Raw genomic sequence first — 18,000 nt, 5'->3', positions numbered from 1 at the left:
CATTTCATTTGACCTTTCAGTAACCTGAGTAAGGGCCTGTAGGCTTTAGAATAAAATGAGGGAATGTGTTTGTTGGGCAGCAAGGCTAGAGAGAGGTTGCAAGGATGGGAAAGTCTAAGACCCTGGGTGTGCAGGAAGTTAGCTTGAAATGGAGACACCAATCCCAGGCACCAGAAAGTGTCTTATCCCAAACAGCTCATATGTCCTGCTATCATCTTTCTGGGCCTATGTAAGCCGTTCTCCTGGGATCACAAGTCAGCAAGACTGGCATGCAGGCAGGTTCTCAGGTAGATGATACCTTGTATCTCCCCTGCCACCTTTTATGTACAGAGCCACTATACTCACCACCCACCCTAATGGGTAGGATGGCTGGACAATTAGGACAGATAAATTTGGTTGTATAGCTCATTAGAGTCCCTCTCATTTCTGGGCCTTTGTGTATCCTGTCTTGAATGCCCTTCTCTTTTTTGCCTGGCAAATTGGAATCATCCTTTAAAGCCCAGCTCAGAAGTAATTTTATTCAATAAGTATTTGCTAAATTTGGACTATGGTTTTGGCCTTACACTGTGGTGTACAAGGACAGCTCTCCCTCACAGTGCTTAGTCTAGTAGAAGATTGCAATGAAACATAGTGTTGGGATAGCGAAAGCAATGCAGAGTGGAGTTGAAGCACACAGCATGGCAAAGCAGCTAGTCTGGTAGGACAAGGGCATGAGAAATGGATCTTCCAGGTGAGAAGTGACGGATGAGCAGGAGTCAGCCAGGGGAAGGCAGGGAAGGAAAGAACATTCTAGACTGAAGAAACACCTAATATGTCCCTGAGATGTATTTGGACTTGATGTGGGATTGATATGGCTGACACATAGTGAGTGAGAAAAAGGCATTGTAGCCACGGGAGGCTGAGCAGTGAGCAGGACCACATCACACAGGACTTATAAGACTAGGCTAGATTTTGGATTTTATTCTAGGTGCAGCAGGGTGCCGCTGAAGCGTATGGAACAGGCACGTGATATGATCCAGTTTACAATTTAAAAGGGTAGAGCTATAGTGATCCAGGTGAGAGATTGTGATGGAGGCTTATATTGGGGCGCTGGTAGTGGAAGTGGGGAGGAGGGAATACGGTATTGGATTTAAGTTGAAGATTGAGCTTACAAGATTTTCAGATGTGCTAGTTGTGGGGATAAGAAAGAAGTGTCAAGAATACCTCTGAGGTTTTTAGCCTGAGCATCTGGGTGAATGATGCTTCTATTTATTGATAAAAAAAAATGACCAAGGGAAGAATTGTGAGAGTTGAGGAATCAAGAGTTCTGCTTTGAACATGTCAAAAAATTTGATGTGAAAGAACTAGGCTAGAGATGTCGATTTGGTAGTCATCAGCATAAATGAGGGGTGGCAGTTTTCATACATGTCTGTAACATCTTTGGCTCTCTGTGCTCCTCCTCTTGACTCTGCACTGGCCTTACATATGCTGCATGACCTCCCAGGCTAGGACAGAAAAAGTCATGTAACTTCCACCTGGTTCTCTTGCAACACTTGTTCTCCAGAAGATTCTCTGGATATGTTCCCTATTAGAACCCAGAGGCCATGCTGTGAGAAGCCACAAGGAAGGGCCATGTATAGATGCTCCAGTAAACAGTCCCAAATAGATATATCCTTCAGCCCTCACAGCCCAAATGCCAAACATATGAGTGAAGGTTCCCACTTCCCAGTCTGGTACCAAGAATGTCCTTTATTTTCTCAGTTTAGGACCCATATTTTACCTTGCTGAACAGGACTACATCTTGCTACAGAATCCTCTGCCACACAAAGCTGACAAGTAGATCCTACATGCCTAGACAAGCCATCTCCGCTATGCCCTGTCCACATTCTTGATCTATGGGCATAATAAAAGGTGGCCGTTTTACTTTGGGGTGGTTTGTTACACAACAAAAGATAATAGGCATATGTGGTAACCAAAGCCATCAGGACAGACAGGACCACTCAGGGAGAATGTAGAGAGTGAAAAAAGAACAAGGAAAATACTGGAGGGAACCCCAGCCTTTAAGGGATGTGAGAAGTTGGAAAGAAGAAACAAGAAACAGAAAGGGGGCGGGGGAAAAGAACAGTGATATCCGGAGACTATGGTGTCATGGAAACCAAAGACACAGTTTCAAGAATAAAGTAGTTGTCAACAGTGTCAAATGCTGCTGACAGGTCAAGTAAGATAACTGAAAAATGCCTTTAGGTTTTAGTAAAAGGGTAGTGGTGACTCAGCAAGAGCAGCTTCATTGAAAGCAGATAACAAAATTAGAATATTTTGAGAAGAGAGGAGCAGAGATAAACAACAAAGAAAGAGCTGGCCTTAAACGGAAGGGAGGCCACCTTTTTCCTGTGACAGAAGAGAAAGGAGAGGCTTTGTGTGCAGAACCCGGGAAGTCTGTGTATTTGGTCATAAGAAGTGTAAGGAGTTTCTTTCTGCGGATTTCTGTTCTCCCATGAGCTGAACCTTGGAGGAGGAAACAAAGGGGGAGATGTATTTTGTTTCCACTCTGTGCTCTCAGCTTACCTGGGGACCCCCTGCTTGGCATCAGCATCCCCTCAATCTCCTCAGTTTAGTATCCAACTTCTCCCGTGCTGGGACTGGAGCTGGGCTACTAATCTTGGGGCAAGGATATGGGGGGGGGAGTGGGGGGATGGGGAGCTTACTGCTAGATCTTACTTGGTGTTTAGTCAAATTTTTTTGAAGCTGCCAATCCATATGAGTTGTGTCACAGGAAACCAAAGGATGGGATTTGTGCTTCTGGGGTGGGCTGGCATGAGGGCAGCTGCTAGCAGAATCAGGGTGGGGAAGCCCGGGATGTGGTGACATTCGGGGGAAGCTGTTGGACGAGTACTCTGTTGACTTGGCTCCAATCAAAATTTGATTTCACTTATGAAGAAACTAAATCTCAGCTAAGGGGAGGGATTTGCCAAACATTATACAGCAACTGTGATGGGACTGAACCCTGGCTGAAATTCACGTTCTCTCAAATGTTTTTCCCATGTCATCAAACTGTTGGAACTGAGGCAGAAGGAAGAGAGAACAGGCCTAGGCTGCCTCAGCCATTTGCAACAACATGGATGGAACTGGAGGATGTTATGCTAAGTGAAATTTTAAAAAGGCCAGACGCAGAAAGACACATACTGCATGATCTCACTTACATGTGGAATCTAAAAACAAACCACCACAAAAAAAACCCCAAACCTAAAACTCAAATACATAGAATTAACTATAATAATCATTTCAGTATGTGTATGTTTATCAAAACATCATATTGTATACTTTAAATATATACAGTAAGAAAAGAAACACAAGAAAAGGAAGGAGGCCCCTGAAAGCAGCTTTCCCATCAACGAAGGCAGGCAACTTTAGCCTCACTCCAGTCAGTGGTCACATGATTTTCTCAGGCTAAAGGGAGCTTGTGTAATTAGAAACTGTTGAAGCCGAAGAGGAGAGGTCACTGCCTCCAATTCTAGGGCTTTGACAAAATTTTCCCTAGTTGCTTCCTTTATCTTCCATCTCCCTTCCTATTCTTTCCATCTTCTGCTGGATCACTTGCAAGGATTCAGCGTTACAGAGGTCCTCCTTCCCAAGTCCAGCCTGGAGAGCCCTTAGAAAGGTGTCATAACACATGTATCTTGAATGGGCCAGTGAGCTATGCATGAGGCTTTCAAAGGGGTGTGGTACTCAGTGACACCTTCCTCTCTTGCCTTTAACACTCACTCTAGCATAAGGAACGAATAGATCATTAAATGAACCCCCCTGATTCAAAAGCCCATAGGAGCAGACAGTTTTCTATTTGTTTTTTAAAAAACCATTTAAAGTAGCTTAAGACAGAGCACATTTACTAGTACTGGGATGCTCCTAGAGCTACTTTAGAGGGCTGAACATTGCATTTGTTTGTTTCCATTAGTCTCCATTGATCATGCTTGGCTAATGTCCTCTCCAGCATCACCCTGAAGAAACCCTCCACCATGTAGTTCTGATCTAGATTAGCATTTATTCAATAAATATTTATCGAGTGCTGTATTAGTCCATTTTTGTTGCTTATAACAAAATACATGGAACTGGGTAATTTATAAAGAAAATGAAATTTATTGCTTACAGTTTCTGAGGCTGGGAAGTCCAAAGTCCACTTGGTGGTGGTGACAGTGACCCAAGGGTCTCACATTGCAAGATGGTGGAAGCAGAGAGAGAGAAAGACAGACTCTCCTCTTCTTTTAAAGCCCTCAGAACCATACCCTTGACCACCATTTTTAATCCATAGACTACTGCACAGTCTTACAATCCAATCACCTCTTCAAGGCCCCACCTTACAATTACCATAATAGGATTTCCCACCCTCTTTACAGTCACAGTGGGGGCTAAGTATCAAATACAAAAAAACTTAGGGGACAAAATTCAAGCTTCAGTGAGTTTGGGGGGACATAATTCAATCCACTACAAGTGCCTGCTATTTGCTAGACAGTCTTCTATCAGCCTCTAGATTGGTATTCTTACTGAACTACTGGGGATATCTCTCTCATGCTCTAAATACTATAAAATTTCAAGTCCAGAGGTACCGGTCCCAGCCCTGGGGCAGGGTTTCAAACTCTAGGGGAGCTCAGCAACAGAAGTGCTGATGGGAAGAGCTTGAGCTTTCAAATGGTTTTCAGAAGCAAAGAAGTCTCAGAAGGTTCTTAAGGAAACAATACTTAAATATTGGTATCATTATGGAAAACAATATGGAGGTTCTTTAAACAACTGCAGATAGAACTGCCATATGATCCAGCAATCCCACTGCTGGGTATATGCCCAAAGTAATGGAAATCATCATGTCGAAGGGATACCTGAACTCCCATGTTCATCATAGCTATACTTATAATATAACCAACCTAAATGTCCATTGACAGATGACTGGATAAGGAAAATGGCATATATACACAGTGGAATACTACTAAGCCACACAAAATTCAACATTCGCTCATGATAAAGACTATCTACAAGTTAGGTATAGATGGAAAGTATCTCAACATAATTAAAGCCATATATGATAAGCCCACTGCCAATATCATCCTGAACGGGGAAAACCTGAAAGCTTTTCCATTAAGAACAGGAACTAGACAAGGATGCCCACCCTCACCACTCCTACTCAACACAGTGTTGGAAGTACTAGCCAGAGCAATCAGAGAAGAGAAGGAAGTAAAGGGCATCCAGATTGGAAAAGATGTAGTCAAACTGTCCCTGTTTGCAGATGACATGATCCTATATATCAAACAACCTAAAGCTTCTACAAAAAAACTCTTAGAGTTGATAAATGATTTCAGCAAACTTGCAGGATACAAAATCAATGCAAAAAAAAAAAAAATCAGTAGCATTTCTATACTCCACCAGCGAACATGCAGAAAAAGAAGTCAAGAAAGCTAGCCATTTACAATAGCCACCAAAAACACAAAATACTTAGCAATAAAGTTAACAAAGGATGTGAAAAATCTCTACAATGAGAACTACAAACCACTGTTGAGAGAAATTAAAGAGGACACAAGAAGATGGAAAGATATCCCATGCTCTTGGATTGGAAGAATCAACAATGTGAAAATGTCCATACTACCCAAAGTGATATACAAATGTAATGCAATCCCCATCAAAATTCCAATGACATTTCTCTCAGAAATGGAAAAAACTATCCTAACATTTATATGGAGTAACAAAAGACCATGCATAGCCAAAGCAATTCTGAGCAAAAAAAATAAAGCTGGAGGCATAAGACTACCTGATTTTAAACTTACTACAAAGCTATAATAACCAAAACAGCATGGTACTGGCATTGAAACAGACACACAGATCAATGGAATAGAATAGAGAATCCAGAAATCAACCCATCATGTACAGCCATCTGATCTTTGAAAAAGGCCCCAAGTCTATACATTGGGGAAGAGACTGCCTCTTCAGCAAATGGTGCTGGGATAACTGGATATCCATATGCAGGAGAATGAAACTAGACCCATACCTCTCACCGTATACCAAAATCAACTCATAATGGACTAAATAATTAAATATACACCCTGAAACAATAAAACTTCTTAAATAAAGCATATGGGAAACACTCCAGGAAGTTAGGACTGGGCACAGACTTCATGAATATGACCCCAAGCACGGGCAACCAAAGGAAAAATAAAGAAATGGGATTATACCAAACTAAAAAGCTTCTGCACAGCAAAAGAAATAATTAACAGAATTAAGACAGCCAACACAGCGGGAGAAAATATTTGCAAAATATACATCTGACAAAGGATTAATTTCCAGGATATACAAGGAACTGGAAAACTTCACAGCAAAAAAACAAGTAACCCAATTAAAAAAATGGGCAAAGGAGCTAAATAGGTATTTCTGAAAGGAAGATATATGAATGGCCAACAGACACAGGAAAAAATGCTCAATGTCACTGAGCATTTGGGAAATGCAAATCAAAACCACACTGAGATATCATCTTACTCCAGTTAGGATGGCTAATATCCCAAAATCTGTGAACTATAAATGATGGTGAGGTTGTGGAGAAAAAGGAACTCTCATACACTGTTGGTGGGACTGCAAAATGGCACAGCCTTTATGGAAAATGGTATGGAGGTTCCTCCAACAATTGCAGATAGATCTACCATATGACCCAGATATTCCATGGCTGGGAATATACCCAGAGGAATGGAAATCATCATGTCGAAGGTATACCTGTACTCCAATATTCATTGCAGCACTATTTACAATAGGAATCAGCCCAAATGTCCATCATCAGATGAGTGGATACAGAAAATGTGGTATATTTACACAATGGAATGCTACTCTGCTATAAAAAAGAATGAAATACTGCCATATGCAACAACATGGATGGACTTAGAGAAAATTATATTAAGTGAAACAAGTCAGGCACAGAAAGAGAAATACCACATATTCTCACTTATCTGTGGGAGCTAGAAATGAATGAATATTCAAACAAACAAGGAGGGGCTGGGAAGAAGACAAAACAACCACAATTCATTGACGTTGTTAAGACAAGCAAACAGATATGAGGTTGATGGGAGGGAGGGGGGAGAGGGAGGATTCCATAAAGGGACACAAAAATCAGTCACATTGTATATTGTTAAAATAAAATTAAATTAAAAAAATAAATAAAATAAAATGGTGAATGGTGCCAAGTGGCCCTTTCTTGAAAAAAACAAAAAAAGAATGAAATTCTGCCATTTGCAGCAACATGGATGAGCTCAGAGAAAATTATGTTGAAAAATTATGTGAAATAAGTCAGGCACAGAAAGAGAAATACCGCATGTCCTCACTCATAAGTGAGAGGGAGGGAGGAAGGGAGGCAGGAAAGAAACACTACTACAATAATACATTGAACTTTCAGAAGGAGAGAACAGAACTGTTGTTACTAGAGGTGGGAAAGTGGGAAGGGGATGGGGTTAGCGAGAAATTGGCTAATACACAAAAAGAATGATTATGTTTTATAATGATGGATGTTAATTATTCTGATTTGACCATCACATATTATATACAAATATTGATAGTCAAATATGTATAACCAATTATGTTTCAGTTTAAGAAAAAGAATGTGAGTTGGTGTGGCATAAAGATGTAAGAATAGAAACTGCTAGAAAAAAATATTGGTGTCACGCAGTTTTACAAAAACGGCTGCCACCTGTGCCTCATGTGGTTCTTCTGGGACATGATTAAACTGGTCAGGGACCGTGGGATTGCTGCAGCAGCAGGGCATCCATCAGGTGATCACAGGGCTGGAATGCACATTGAGGGTTAGATTGTCTAAGTCCCTGCTTTTATTTCAACAAGAAAACCTTTTATAAATTTGAAATGTTCTCCCAATGATATTTCCCCCATCCCTTAGGAGTCTGGTAATTTTCTCAAGCAGATCTCATGAAATTATTTCTTAGATTTCTCCTAACTCTGAAAGAAATAAAGGTCATCATCCATTTCCCAACATATGGCTCAATCAACCAGACCCTCACTCTCACTTTGCCTAAAAACTATTGCCTAAGGCAACTATTGCCTAAGGGAAGTAGTAATCAATGGAAAAGAGAAAGTCTTTGGAATTGCACTGAAAATACTTTTCTCTGTTTCTTGGGAGTGGGTGCATTTAGCAAAGGAAGCAATACAACTGCTTCTTTCTTTTTCATATTGGGTAATAAGACCCCTGAGCCAGGCAAAGCTGTGATTCACACGGGTTCCATTTTGGATCATTTGCAGTAGAGCTCTTACTCTGGAGATACCTTTCTGCCCGCTTATTCTAGTGGTGTTAAGAAATGGAAAGTAAAGGTGGCACAAAAGTGGGGGTGAAAGTCAAGAACACAGTACCGTCTGTTAGGCAAAGAGTGACCAAAAAAAGTTCTCCAGCCCAAGTACAATTCAGAAAGAGTTTAATAAACAGCCACTAAACATTGCACCAAAGCATTTGAAACACAATTTCTACAGAAAGGCAAAGGTCAGGCTTCCATCTAAATTTCTTAAGACAATCATTGACAGCCCCGCCCACCCCACCCCCCATCCCCACATATCCACAAGACTATACTCTTCTAGTCATAAATTTACCTACAGACACGGTCTTAAGAATAATGGGACTGGCATGCATAATCCCAGCAATGGCAAGGAAGCAGGGGATGGGAGAAGAATGTATGAAAAAGGCAATCAGCAGCCAGTGATACACCCCTTAGGAGCTTTGTTCAGAGAGCGGTCAGGGAGAATCTCCTTATGGTGCCATCTGTGACTTTACCTTGGGCTTCTAGGATACTCTGGGCTAGTGCAGATATTCAGATCCAAAGTGGCTGGGGCTGCTGTCTTAAACAGTGGTCTCCTTAGATGACACATTGTGACTTTCTAAAAAACCTCTCTGATGTCCATCCAAACTGTACTCATGACCCAGAAGGCATACTGAGATTGTGCTGATTCTGAGGTCAAAATGGAGCTGGCTTTTCAGTCCTTTCTTCATTTTGGCCTTCAGAACGGGGCACATAATAGTTCTTTATTAAAGACACTTGTATGGAGCCTAGGCAGACCATTCAAACTTCTGAGACTCGGTTTTTCTACCTTATAAAAATTTTGTATTTATACCTCTTCCTTTTACTCACATTATGATTAAGAACACGTAATGAGATCAAATGGCCTCTAAATAATGTATTATAAAACTGGTAATAAAGTTAATGAATTAGTTGACTCAAAAATTGACTAGAGATATTTGTATGAATTTCTAATTCACCCCTCATAGAATCTGCATCAAAAGAGGACCAGAGGTTTCTGACATGGTGGGAGCAAAATGCCTGGGCCTGGGCTAGAGTGTGGAGTGTGGAGGGTATGGAAAAATGAATTTGACCTTTACCTGCCAGTGGTCTTCTTTTTTGAGCCAGACTTCAATCCTCAACTACAGTCTACCCCAAACCTCTTGCCCTGTCTGGTATTTTATTAGTTGCCTTGGCAGGGAGATAACTTTCCTATCTTTCCCATATTTTTAAAATTCTCATGTAGGCATTTGGTCTAGATTTTTTGTTGTTGTTTCTATTTTTACCTTTTTAGTTTAAATAAGAAATATCTGATCTTTTTTCCTGAAGAGTTTGCAGGCAGTAATGAGTCCAAACTAAGCAGTGCCCAGCTGGCTACAAATGGGTCAAAGGCATTGAAGGAAAAGGATTTTCCTGGAAGGAAGATATACCAAGAAAGATACTATTTTCCCGAGGGGCTGGACATAGGAGGGCACCAGCCATTTTTGTGCCAGGCTGGCCCAGTTAGTTCTATTAGTTTTGGCCATACATAGTAGACAGTGGCGAGGCTCAGCTGTCTCCACTCATCTCCAAGCCAAGAAAGGCATTGGGGGCCATGGTCAGATGTTATAACTGGCTCCTGCCTTTGCTATCAGTACTTATGCCTTGTAAGGCCCGGCTGCAGGCAGGGGAAGTGACAAGCAGGACCACATGGGATAGCCCAAGCTGGTTCACTAGTGTCAGAATCATCTGATCCAGACCAGTCAACAATTCTCCTCGGTCTGGACCTCTCAAAGAGCCAAGGTTCCCACTAGAGAGAAGAGAGTCTCCTGTTCTTTCTGCAGTGGGCAGAATGCAATAAAATACATGCAGTGCCCTCAGCTGGGGGAGACTGGCAGACGAAGATGAGCAACTGGACAAATGGCAGTGTTTGGCTCTGATGGGGGTACACTCAGCAATGTTATAGGGATAAGTAATTTTTCTGTGGTCAATTTTTCATTGAGATTCACAAATATGAATTGAGAGTCCCAGCTTGGTAGAGGGTTAAAAAGAAGAATCCTGGAACACATGAAGGGGAGCCCTGGGGGTTGGGTGCCTGTTTGCCTCATGGGGTATACAGTGCTCTGCTTGCTGTGCCGCCACCACTATCTAATGTTTGCGGATCATGCCCTTGATAGCTGACTCCCGGTTGACATATGTGGCCCAATAGACCAGATTGAATATGGCAAAGAGCACAGGAAAGATGATGCGAGAAATTTTGTCAACCTTGCTGACACTGTTGTAGGTCTTGGTCTCAGTCGGGCTGTCCTGCACATAGGTGGCCTTGGGTGAAGCAATGATGGTTGGGGTTGAGGAGGCACTGGGAGTAGCGCCCTTGGAGATGGTGGAGAACTCAGTGTCCTTGGCCAGGTTGATGGGATAGGTGGTCCCCACGATGTTGAAGGTGGTGCTGGTTTTCTTTGTTGGGGCTGCTGGTGTTTTCTTCTAGGAGTCAGGAAAAAGAGGGGAGAAGGGGAGAACAAAACAAAATCTAATTAGTTCACTACACAGAGTACCTTTAGAGACTGCAGGGAGGAGAAGCCATGAGGGAAGTTAAGAAACAGGAACCATGATGCCAATAGCACTAAGTAGCCAGGTTTATGTTTAGGGATAATTGAAGATGAGTTTGAAAACAGAAAACTCGATCATCTTGGCTTATTAGCTATGTGGCTCTGGCTAAGTCACTTTTCCCCTTTGAGCTTCGGGTTCTTCGTCTATAAAATGAGGATCAGAATACTTGGCAGGGTTGTTAGGAGGATCAAATGAGAGAATGGTGGCAGAAGTCACTGGTAAACTGTGGAATGTCAGTCACATGTGGGGTCTTAGATATCATGTGATTTGATTCTCACAGGAACCCTGTGAGGTAGGTAAGTGAGATTACTTCCTTTTGGCAGATGAGAAAATTCAGGCTCAGACCAAGTGGTGGAGCCCACGCTAGCAGTCTGGACTCCTGACTTTAATCAAGTACTGCACCTTGCTGCTTTCTATAGGCACAAGACACTTTTTGGTTACCCGAGAAATAACTCCAAAAGTCAGCGACCATCAAGTGGCACATCTCCTGTGAGGAAGAGAGCTCAGTGAGTCTGAAAAGTCATTTCATCTTAAAGACACAGTAAATACTATGGCATGTTTACATGCATCATTAAACAGCATCCCACCCTCATGCACTGTAAATGTATCAGCAAGCTTGGGGGCACACCAAGGTTTTCTAGTCTTATAAGGCTGCAGGCAGGAGCCACAGCATCCCCACAGAGCTATGCAAATGACCCCCTCTCATACAGCAAAGGCAGAGAAAGCTGGGAGCTTGCTATGGCACCGCCCTTTAGGCTTATTTTTCAAAGTAAAATAAGCCCCGAACACCCATTAGGAAGTAAGCGCACACACGTGTGTGCATTCGTTCTCACATATGTGCACTTGTGTATTCGTGGAGCCTCACTAGTGCTCCCTTGATGAAGAAAAGAAAAGAAGAAACCAAGCTTAGGCACGGATCAGAACAGGGAGGCTGAGAAACAGGAGAAGCTAAGAGAGAAGGCCAGCCTCAGACTCAGGCCAAAAGCAGTGAGTCTACAGATTGCTGCCTCACTCCACACTCTGGCCTTTTCTTCCTTCCATTCTGCTTTGACTCTAGGGAGAAGTGGACATAGATGAGCTTAAAAAATGCCCCAGTTTCGGGAGCGCCACCACACTCCCAAGCGGCGCACTGTAGCAGTGCGCCACCAGGCCGGCCCCAGGCTTTACTTCTTTACTCCTCTACTTCCTACTTATTTCCTTCCTGGGTTTCTTTATTCCCACCCTCTCTTACTAAACCCTTTCTCCTAATCTCTATTTCTTTTCTTCTTTACTTCAGAGTCCCCATCACTTTTATCTTTTCTCCTTTAGACTTCACTGCCATTTACCTTCCTAATCCCAATGATAACTTTTTGCCCAGTATTTACTGAATGTCTACTGGGCCAAGAACTATGCTAGGTATTTTGAAATAAGTAGAAAGGTTAAAAGATGAGGGCCGGCCCAGTGGCGCACTGTAGCAGTGACACTCCACTTGGGAGTGCAGCGGCGCTCCCGCCGAGGGTTCGGATCCCACATACAGACCGGTTCCCGCTCACTGGCTGAGCGAGGTGCGGGCACGGCACCAAGGGTTGTGATCCCGTTGCCGGTCCCGGTCCGGTACGGGCGCGACACTGAGGGTTGCGATCCATTGCCAGACACGAATAAAAGACAAAAAGGAAAAAAAAAAGATGAGTCAGCTTGAGTCCCTGAACCCTGAATTCCAGGAGCTCACAGTCCAATGTGGGAGAGAGCCTTATGAACACATCATTGTCATATGAGGAGTCTTCAAAAGGTTCATGGAAATATTAGTATTAACCTTTTAATTCCATTTCTCAAAAACTTTTTGAAGTACCCTCATACAATGTGATTAGAGTTCTAACAGATCTGAGCAAAGTGCTAGGGGAATTTTGTAGGGGGAGGAACAAAATACCTGCAGGTGTTGGAAAAGGTGGTTCAGAGAAAGCAATGAGGTTTGTGGTCTGAGTCAGAAAAGATGAGCAGGAGCTCATCAGATGAAGATGCAGCAAAATCCAGTGCATAGGCCAAGGGAACTGTTTGAGAGATGACAAAAAGTTTGCTGTAACTGGATCACAGTGCGCATGACAAAGAGTTGCATGAACTGAGGCTGTGCAGACAGGCAGAAGCGAGATCTTGAAAGGCCTTGTATGCCTTGCTCTCTTGCTCGGCCTGCCTATGCTGGCTTTAGCATTTTCAATCAGGGATGGGGGTGTTGGTTTAAGTAGATGAACAGTCTGACTAATAGCAATACTGTCTAAAAAGCAGTATTGTTCTCTCTCTTTGAGGATTGCAGTCACACTGCTACAAGCAGAAGGAGGACAGAACTCTAAGGCTTCCAAGAATCTTGTAAATGCTTTAAATACCACATGGAACTCGTTTATAATTAGCAAATTCATTGTGTGAATAGAGTCCTGCTGCTAAATGTCTTGGCTATTAAATAAAAGAGCACTTTATTTGTTTGCCTGCTTACTTATTAATTTACTTAGTAATCTCTTTTTTCATGGGTAGAGCAAAAGAAAAAAAAAGAAAGAAAAGAAAAAGGAAAGAAAAAGAAAAAAAAAACACTTCTCTGACTTTGCTGTAAGCTTTCACATGTTATTTCATTTAGTCATCTTATAAGCCAGTTATTACCAAGTCTCTGAAACAATCATTCTGAACAACAAACACTTAATTTTGCTCTGTAGACACTTTGTATTCTATAGATGGAGGGAAGCAGCAATTGATTTAATCACAGATTTTTAAAACAATAGATTATCTTAATTTCTCTCATAATTTCCAACATGATACGTTTTAATGAGCCACTCTAATTTTTACCTAAATTATCAAAAAAGGAAATCAAATCAAATATGTAAAGAATTCTTAGAACTCAATATAAAAAATAATAACCAAATTAAATAGTGGTAAAATGATTTAAACAGGAAAAAAAAAGTTGTAGTGTCAAGAAGACAGAAGCAGGAGGCAGAGATTAATGGTTAATACTTCCCCATTTCTGCATCTAGTTTTTTAGTACTTCTTGCTGTGGAATTTGATAGATACAGACTAGACTGATGACTGACAACTTTGACCAAGTTGCCATTTTATTCTTACCTCCATAAGTGCTTGGCTCTTAGGCACATGGTGGGTGCTTACTGAATGAAAAAATACCCCCCTTATTGAGATTCTCAATGTGGTTTCTGGTTTGTTCCCCATGAGTCTTGACCTCTGCTATAAAGAGACCATATTCCTATAGTTCAGCCTGAGGTAATTTCTATTCCAAAAAGCTGAAACTGACTCCTCTAAATTCTCCAAGTAGTTGGAATGCAGGATAAGAACACCTTTCTTTCTAAATAGCCACTTCATGTGCATTCTGGGATGAGACATTGAAAAATTTTGTAGACAAATGCATGTCCAACTCAGGAATCTTCCTCAGATGGCATTCCTGACAACTGTTTCTAAACGTACTAATTAGAGGGTTAGTTTGGGTTCCAAATGTACTTAAAACCCAACCAGGATCTTGGAGTATATGCTTACATGGTCCAGTGCTTCTGTGTTAATCTCCTTACAGATACCCAGCTATCCTGAACCCCAGTTTCCAGAAGTAAGACAAAGCAATGGAATATATGCCATGTAGGATTTAAAGATGCAAACACTGTGATTTTTCTTTTTCCCCACTGTTTATTTAGGAGAGTATGTTTAGTTTCCAAACATTTGTGAGTATTCTAAATTTCTTTCTGTTATTGTGGTCAGAGAACATATTTTCTATGATCTTAGTCTTTTTTTTAACGAAGAAATAATTTAAACAACAACCAAAAAAGTTTCCCATTCCCAGCAACCTCAGTTCTGTTCTTTTCTCTTATAAAGTTCGATGGATAGCAGTGGGAAAGGGAGAGAAGAAATGGAGAAAGGGAGGAATTGGTAAAGGGCCACAAAAACCAGTGGCATTGTATAGTTATGAATATACTAATTTTAAAAAACCCAATTAAAAAATAAGCAAAGGACTTAGACATTTCCCCAAAGAAGATATACAAATGGCTAACAGTTGCACATGAGATGCTCAGCATCACTAGTTGCTAGGCAAATACAAATCAAAACCACAATGAGATACCACTTCACATCCATTAGAATGGCTAATATCAAAAAAACAGAAGATAACAAATGTTGGCAAGGATGTAGAGAAATTGGAGTCCTTGTGCACTGTTGTGAATGTAAAATGGCGTAGCCACTAGAGAAAACGGTATGGTGGTTCCTTATAAAATTACACATAGAATTACCATAAAATCTGGCAGTTCCACTTCTGGGTATATACCACCCCCCCACACCCCGCAAATTAAAATCAGTGTCTCAAGGAGATATTTGTACAGCCATGTTTATAGCAGCATTATTCCCAAAAGTCTAATCATGGAAACAGCCCATGCATCCATTGAGAGAAGAATCAATAAACAAAATGTGGTATACATACACAATGGAATATTATTCAACCTTAAAAAGAAAAGATATTCTGACATATACTACAACATGGATGAACCTTGAAGACACTATGCTGAGTGAAATAATCCAGTCACAAAAGGACAAAAGTTATATGATTCCACTTATATGAGGTACCTAGAGTAGCAAATACATACAGACAAGTGGAATGATGGTTGCCAGATGCTAGGGTAGGGGGTAATGGTGAGTTGTTAGTTAATGAGTACAGAATTACAATTTTGCAAAATGAAGAGTTCTGGAGATTGACTGCACCATGATGTGAATTTACTTAACAATACTGAACCATATACATAAAAATGACAGTAATGGTAAATTTTATGTTTTACATATTTTACCACAATTAAAAATTATACATATATATACACAAACATACACACAAGGGGTCTTTAAAAAGTTTATGAAAAATGTGTATTATGAAAAAACTATGCACGGATTTTAAAAAAAAATGTTTGCACCAAAATAAAGTCATACTAACTTGCTATAACACGTCTGAAAAGTATCTACTCTGAGGCATCAAGAAGAATAAGACTCAGTTTGAAAAGAGCCCCTATCAGAGAAACATGAATTCTGCTAAAACTGAAGCAAGAACAAATATCAAATTTATGGTGAAGCTTGAGTGAAAGCATGGTGAAATTACTGATGCTTTACAAAAAGTTTATGGGGACAGTGCCCCACAGTAATCAGCAGTTTACAAATGAGTAACTTGTTTTAAGAAAGAATGAGATGTTGAAAATGAAGCCTGCAGTGACAGACTATCCACATCAATTTGTGAGGAAAAAATTAATCTCATTCATTCCCTAATTGAAGAAGATCAACAATTAGTGACAGAAACAATAGCCAACACAACAGACATCTCAATGGCTTCAGCTTACATAATTCTGACTGAAAAATTACATTTGAGCAAACTTTCCAACAGTTTGTGTACCCAAACTGTTGCACTCAGCTCAGCTGCAGACAAGAACAGAGCTTTCAATGGACATTTTAAACAAGTGGGATCAATATCCAGAAGCATTTCTTCAAAGCATTATAGCAGGAGCTTAAACATGGCTTTACCAGTATGATCCTAAGGACAAAGCACAAAGCCATGGCCACCAAGAGGTGGAAGTGGTCCAGTCAAAGCCAAAACAGATGGGTCAAGAACAAAGGTCATGTCAACAGTTTTTTTATGACGCTCAAGGCATTTTGCTAGTTGACTTTCTGGAGGGCCAAAGAACAATCACTTACAATGTTTGTGTTTTGAGAAAGGTACCCAAAGCTTTAGCAGAAAAACGCTCAAGAAAGCTTCACTGGAAAAGCCTTTTCTACCACAACAATGCTGCTGCTCATTCCTCTTACCAAACAAGGGCAGGAGAAATCATTAATCCACCTTACAGTCCTGATTTGGCTCCTTCCAACTTCTTTTTGTTTCCTAATCTTAAAAAATATTTAAAGGGCACCCATTTTTCTTCAGTGAATAATGTATAAAAGACTGCATTGACGTGGTTAAATTCCTCAAACCCTCAGTTCTTTAGGGATGGATTCAAGGGCTGGCATTACAAAAGTGTCTTGACCTTAATGGAGTTTATGTTGAGAAATAAAGTTTATATTTTATCTTTTAATTCCATTTTTCCACAAACTTTTCGAAGTCCCCTCATATGTCTTCTTTTGAGAAATGTCTATTCAGGTCCTTTGCCAATTTTTTTATTGAGTTATTTTTTGTCTTGCTACTTAATTGTTTGAGTCCCTTGTATATTTGGGATATTAGCCTATGATGAGATGTATGACTTGAAATATTTTCTCCCATTCCGTAGGTTGTCTCTTTGCTTTGCTGATGGTTTCCTTGGCTGAACAGAAGCTTTTTAGTTTTGTGTAATTTCACTTGTCTATTTTTGCTTTTGCTGCCCATGTTTTTGGGATCATATGCAAATTTGGGGACATATCCAAAAAAATCATTGTCCAGACCAATGCCATAGAGCTTTTCCTCTATGTTTTCTTCTACAAGTTTTACAGTTTCAGGTCTTATATTTTAAGTCTTTTATTCCATTTTGAGTTAATTTTTGTGTACAATGTAAGAGAGGTGCTGTAGAGGTAGAGCTGGGTCTCTGGTGCTCACAGACCCCTTGAGCCAGTTTACAAACCTTTCACACGCTATGAGCTAGGTAACCAGCAAAAAGGTCCTTGGAGCCTTGGCTGAAGTAGGAATGAATAGTCTTTATTCAGCACACACATATCTGATAGCTAAACAGTACAAAGAGAAACTCAGAAACTCAACTGCTACAGGCAAAGTCCAAAGAAAAACTGAACAGCTGCCAGCACAGTAAACGTGCTCTATTTTTAGACACGCGCTCTGCAGGCCAGCTTCCTTCACAAACTGCAGAACACACAATAGCAATTAACTAAAAAGATACATTGGTGCATGTGCCCACTAACTCCATGCACATACAACTGGTTTATAAGAAATGTGTTGCTTGACCCCCACCCGGACCTGAGTTGAGGGAGCCTGACTAAATTATCCTATTTTCCCCACAGGTGCCAATTTCATTCTTCTGCATGTGGCTATCCAGTTTTCCCAACACCATTTATTGAATCAACCATCCCCATTGAGTGTTCTTGGCACCTTTGTTGAAAATCAATTGACAGTAAATACTTAGGTTTATTTCTGGCTTTCTGTTCTTTTCCACTGGTAAATGTGTTTGTT

At 40.8% G+C, this 18,000-nt stretch overlaps 1 protein-coding gene across 1 annotated transcript in view; it reads right to left on the bottom strand.

The window, feature by feature from the left end:
• Positions 1–8,403: 8,403 nt before the first annotated feature.
• Positions 8,404–18,000, bottom strand: part of LOC103608592 (gamma-aminobutyric acid receptor subunit alpha-3) — a 30,543-nt gene continuing 20,946 nt past the window's right edge. Inside the window, exon 3 of the mRNA XM_008593012.1 lies at positions 8,404–10,739. Within this exon, the coding sequence (XP_008591234.1) occupies positions 10,404–10,739 (336 nt within the window). The 3' untranslated portion in view covers positions 8,404–10,403. The remainder of the gene's footprint in view (positions 10,740–18,000) is intronic.

This window comes from Galeopterus variegatus, unplaced genomic scaffold (assembly GCF_000696425.1).
Source record: "Galeopterus variegatus unplaced genomic scaffold, G_variegatus-3.0.2 Scaffold8608, whole genome shotgun sequence".
In the NCBI taxonomy this organism is placed as follows: Eukaryota; Metazoa; Chordata; class Mammalia; order Dermoptera; family Cynocephalidae; genus Galeopterus; species Galeopterus variegatus.
The sequence above is the reverse complement of the archived record's forward strand: the minus strand, read 5'-3'. Positions and strand labels throughout refer to the sequence as shown.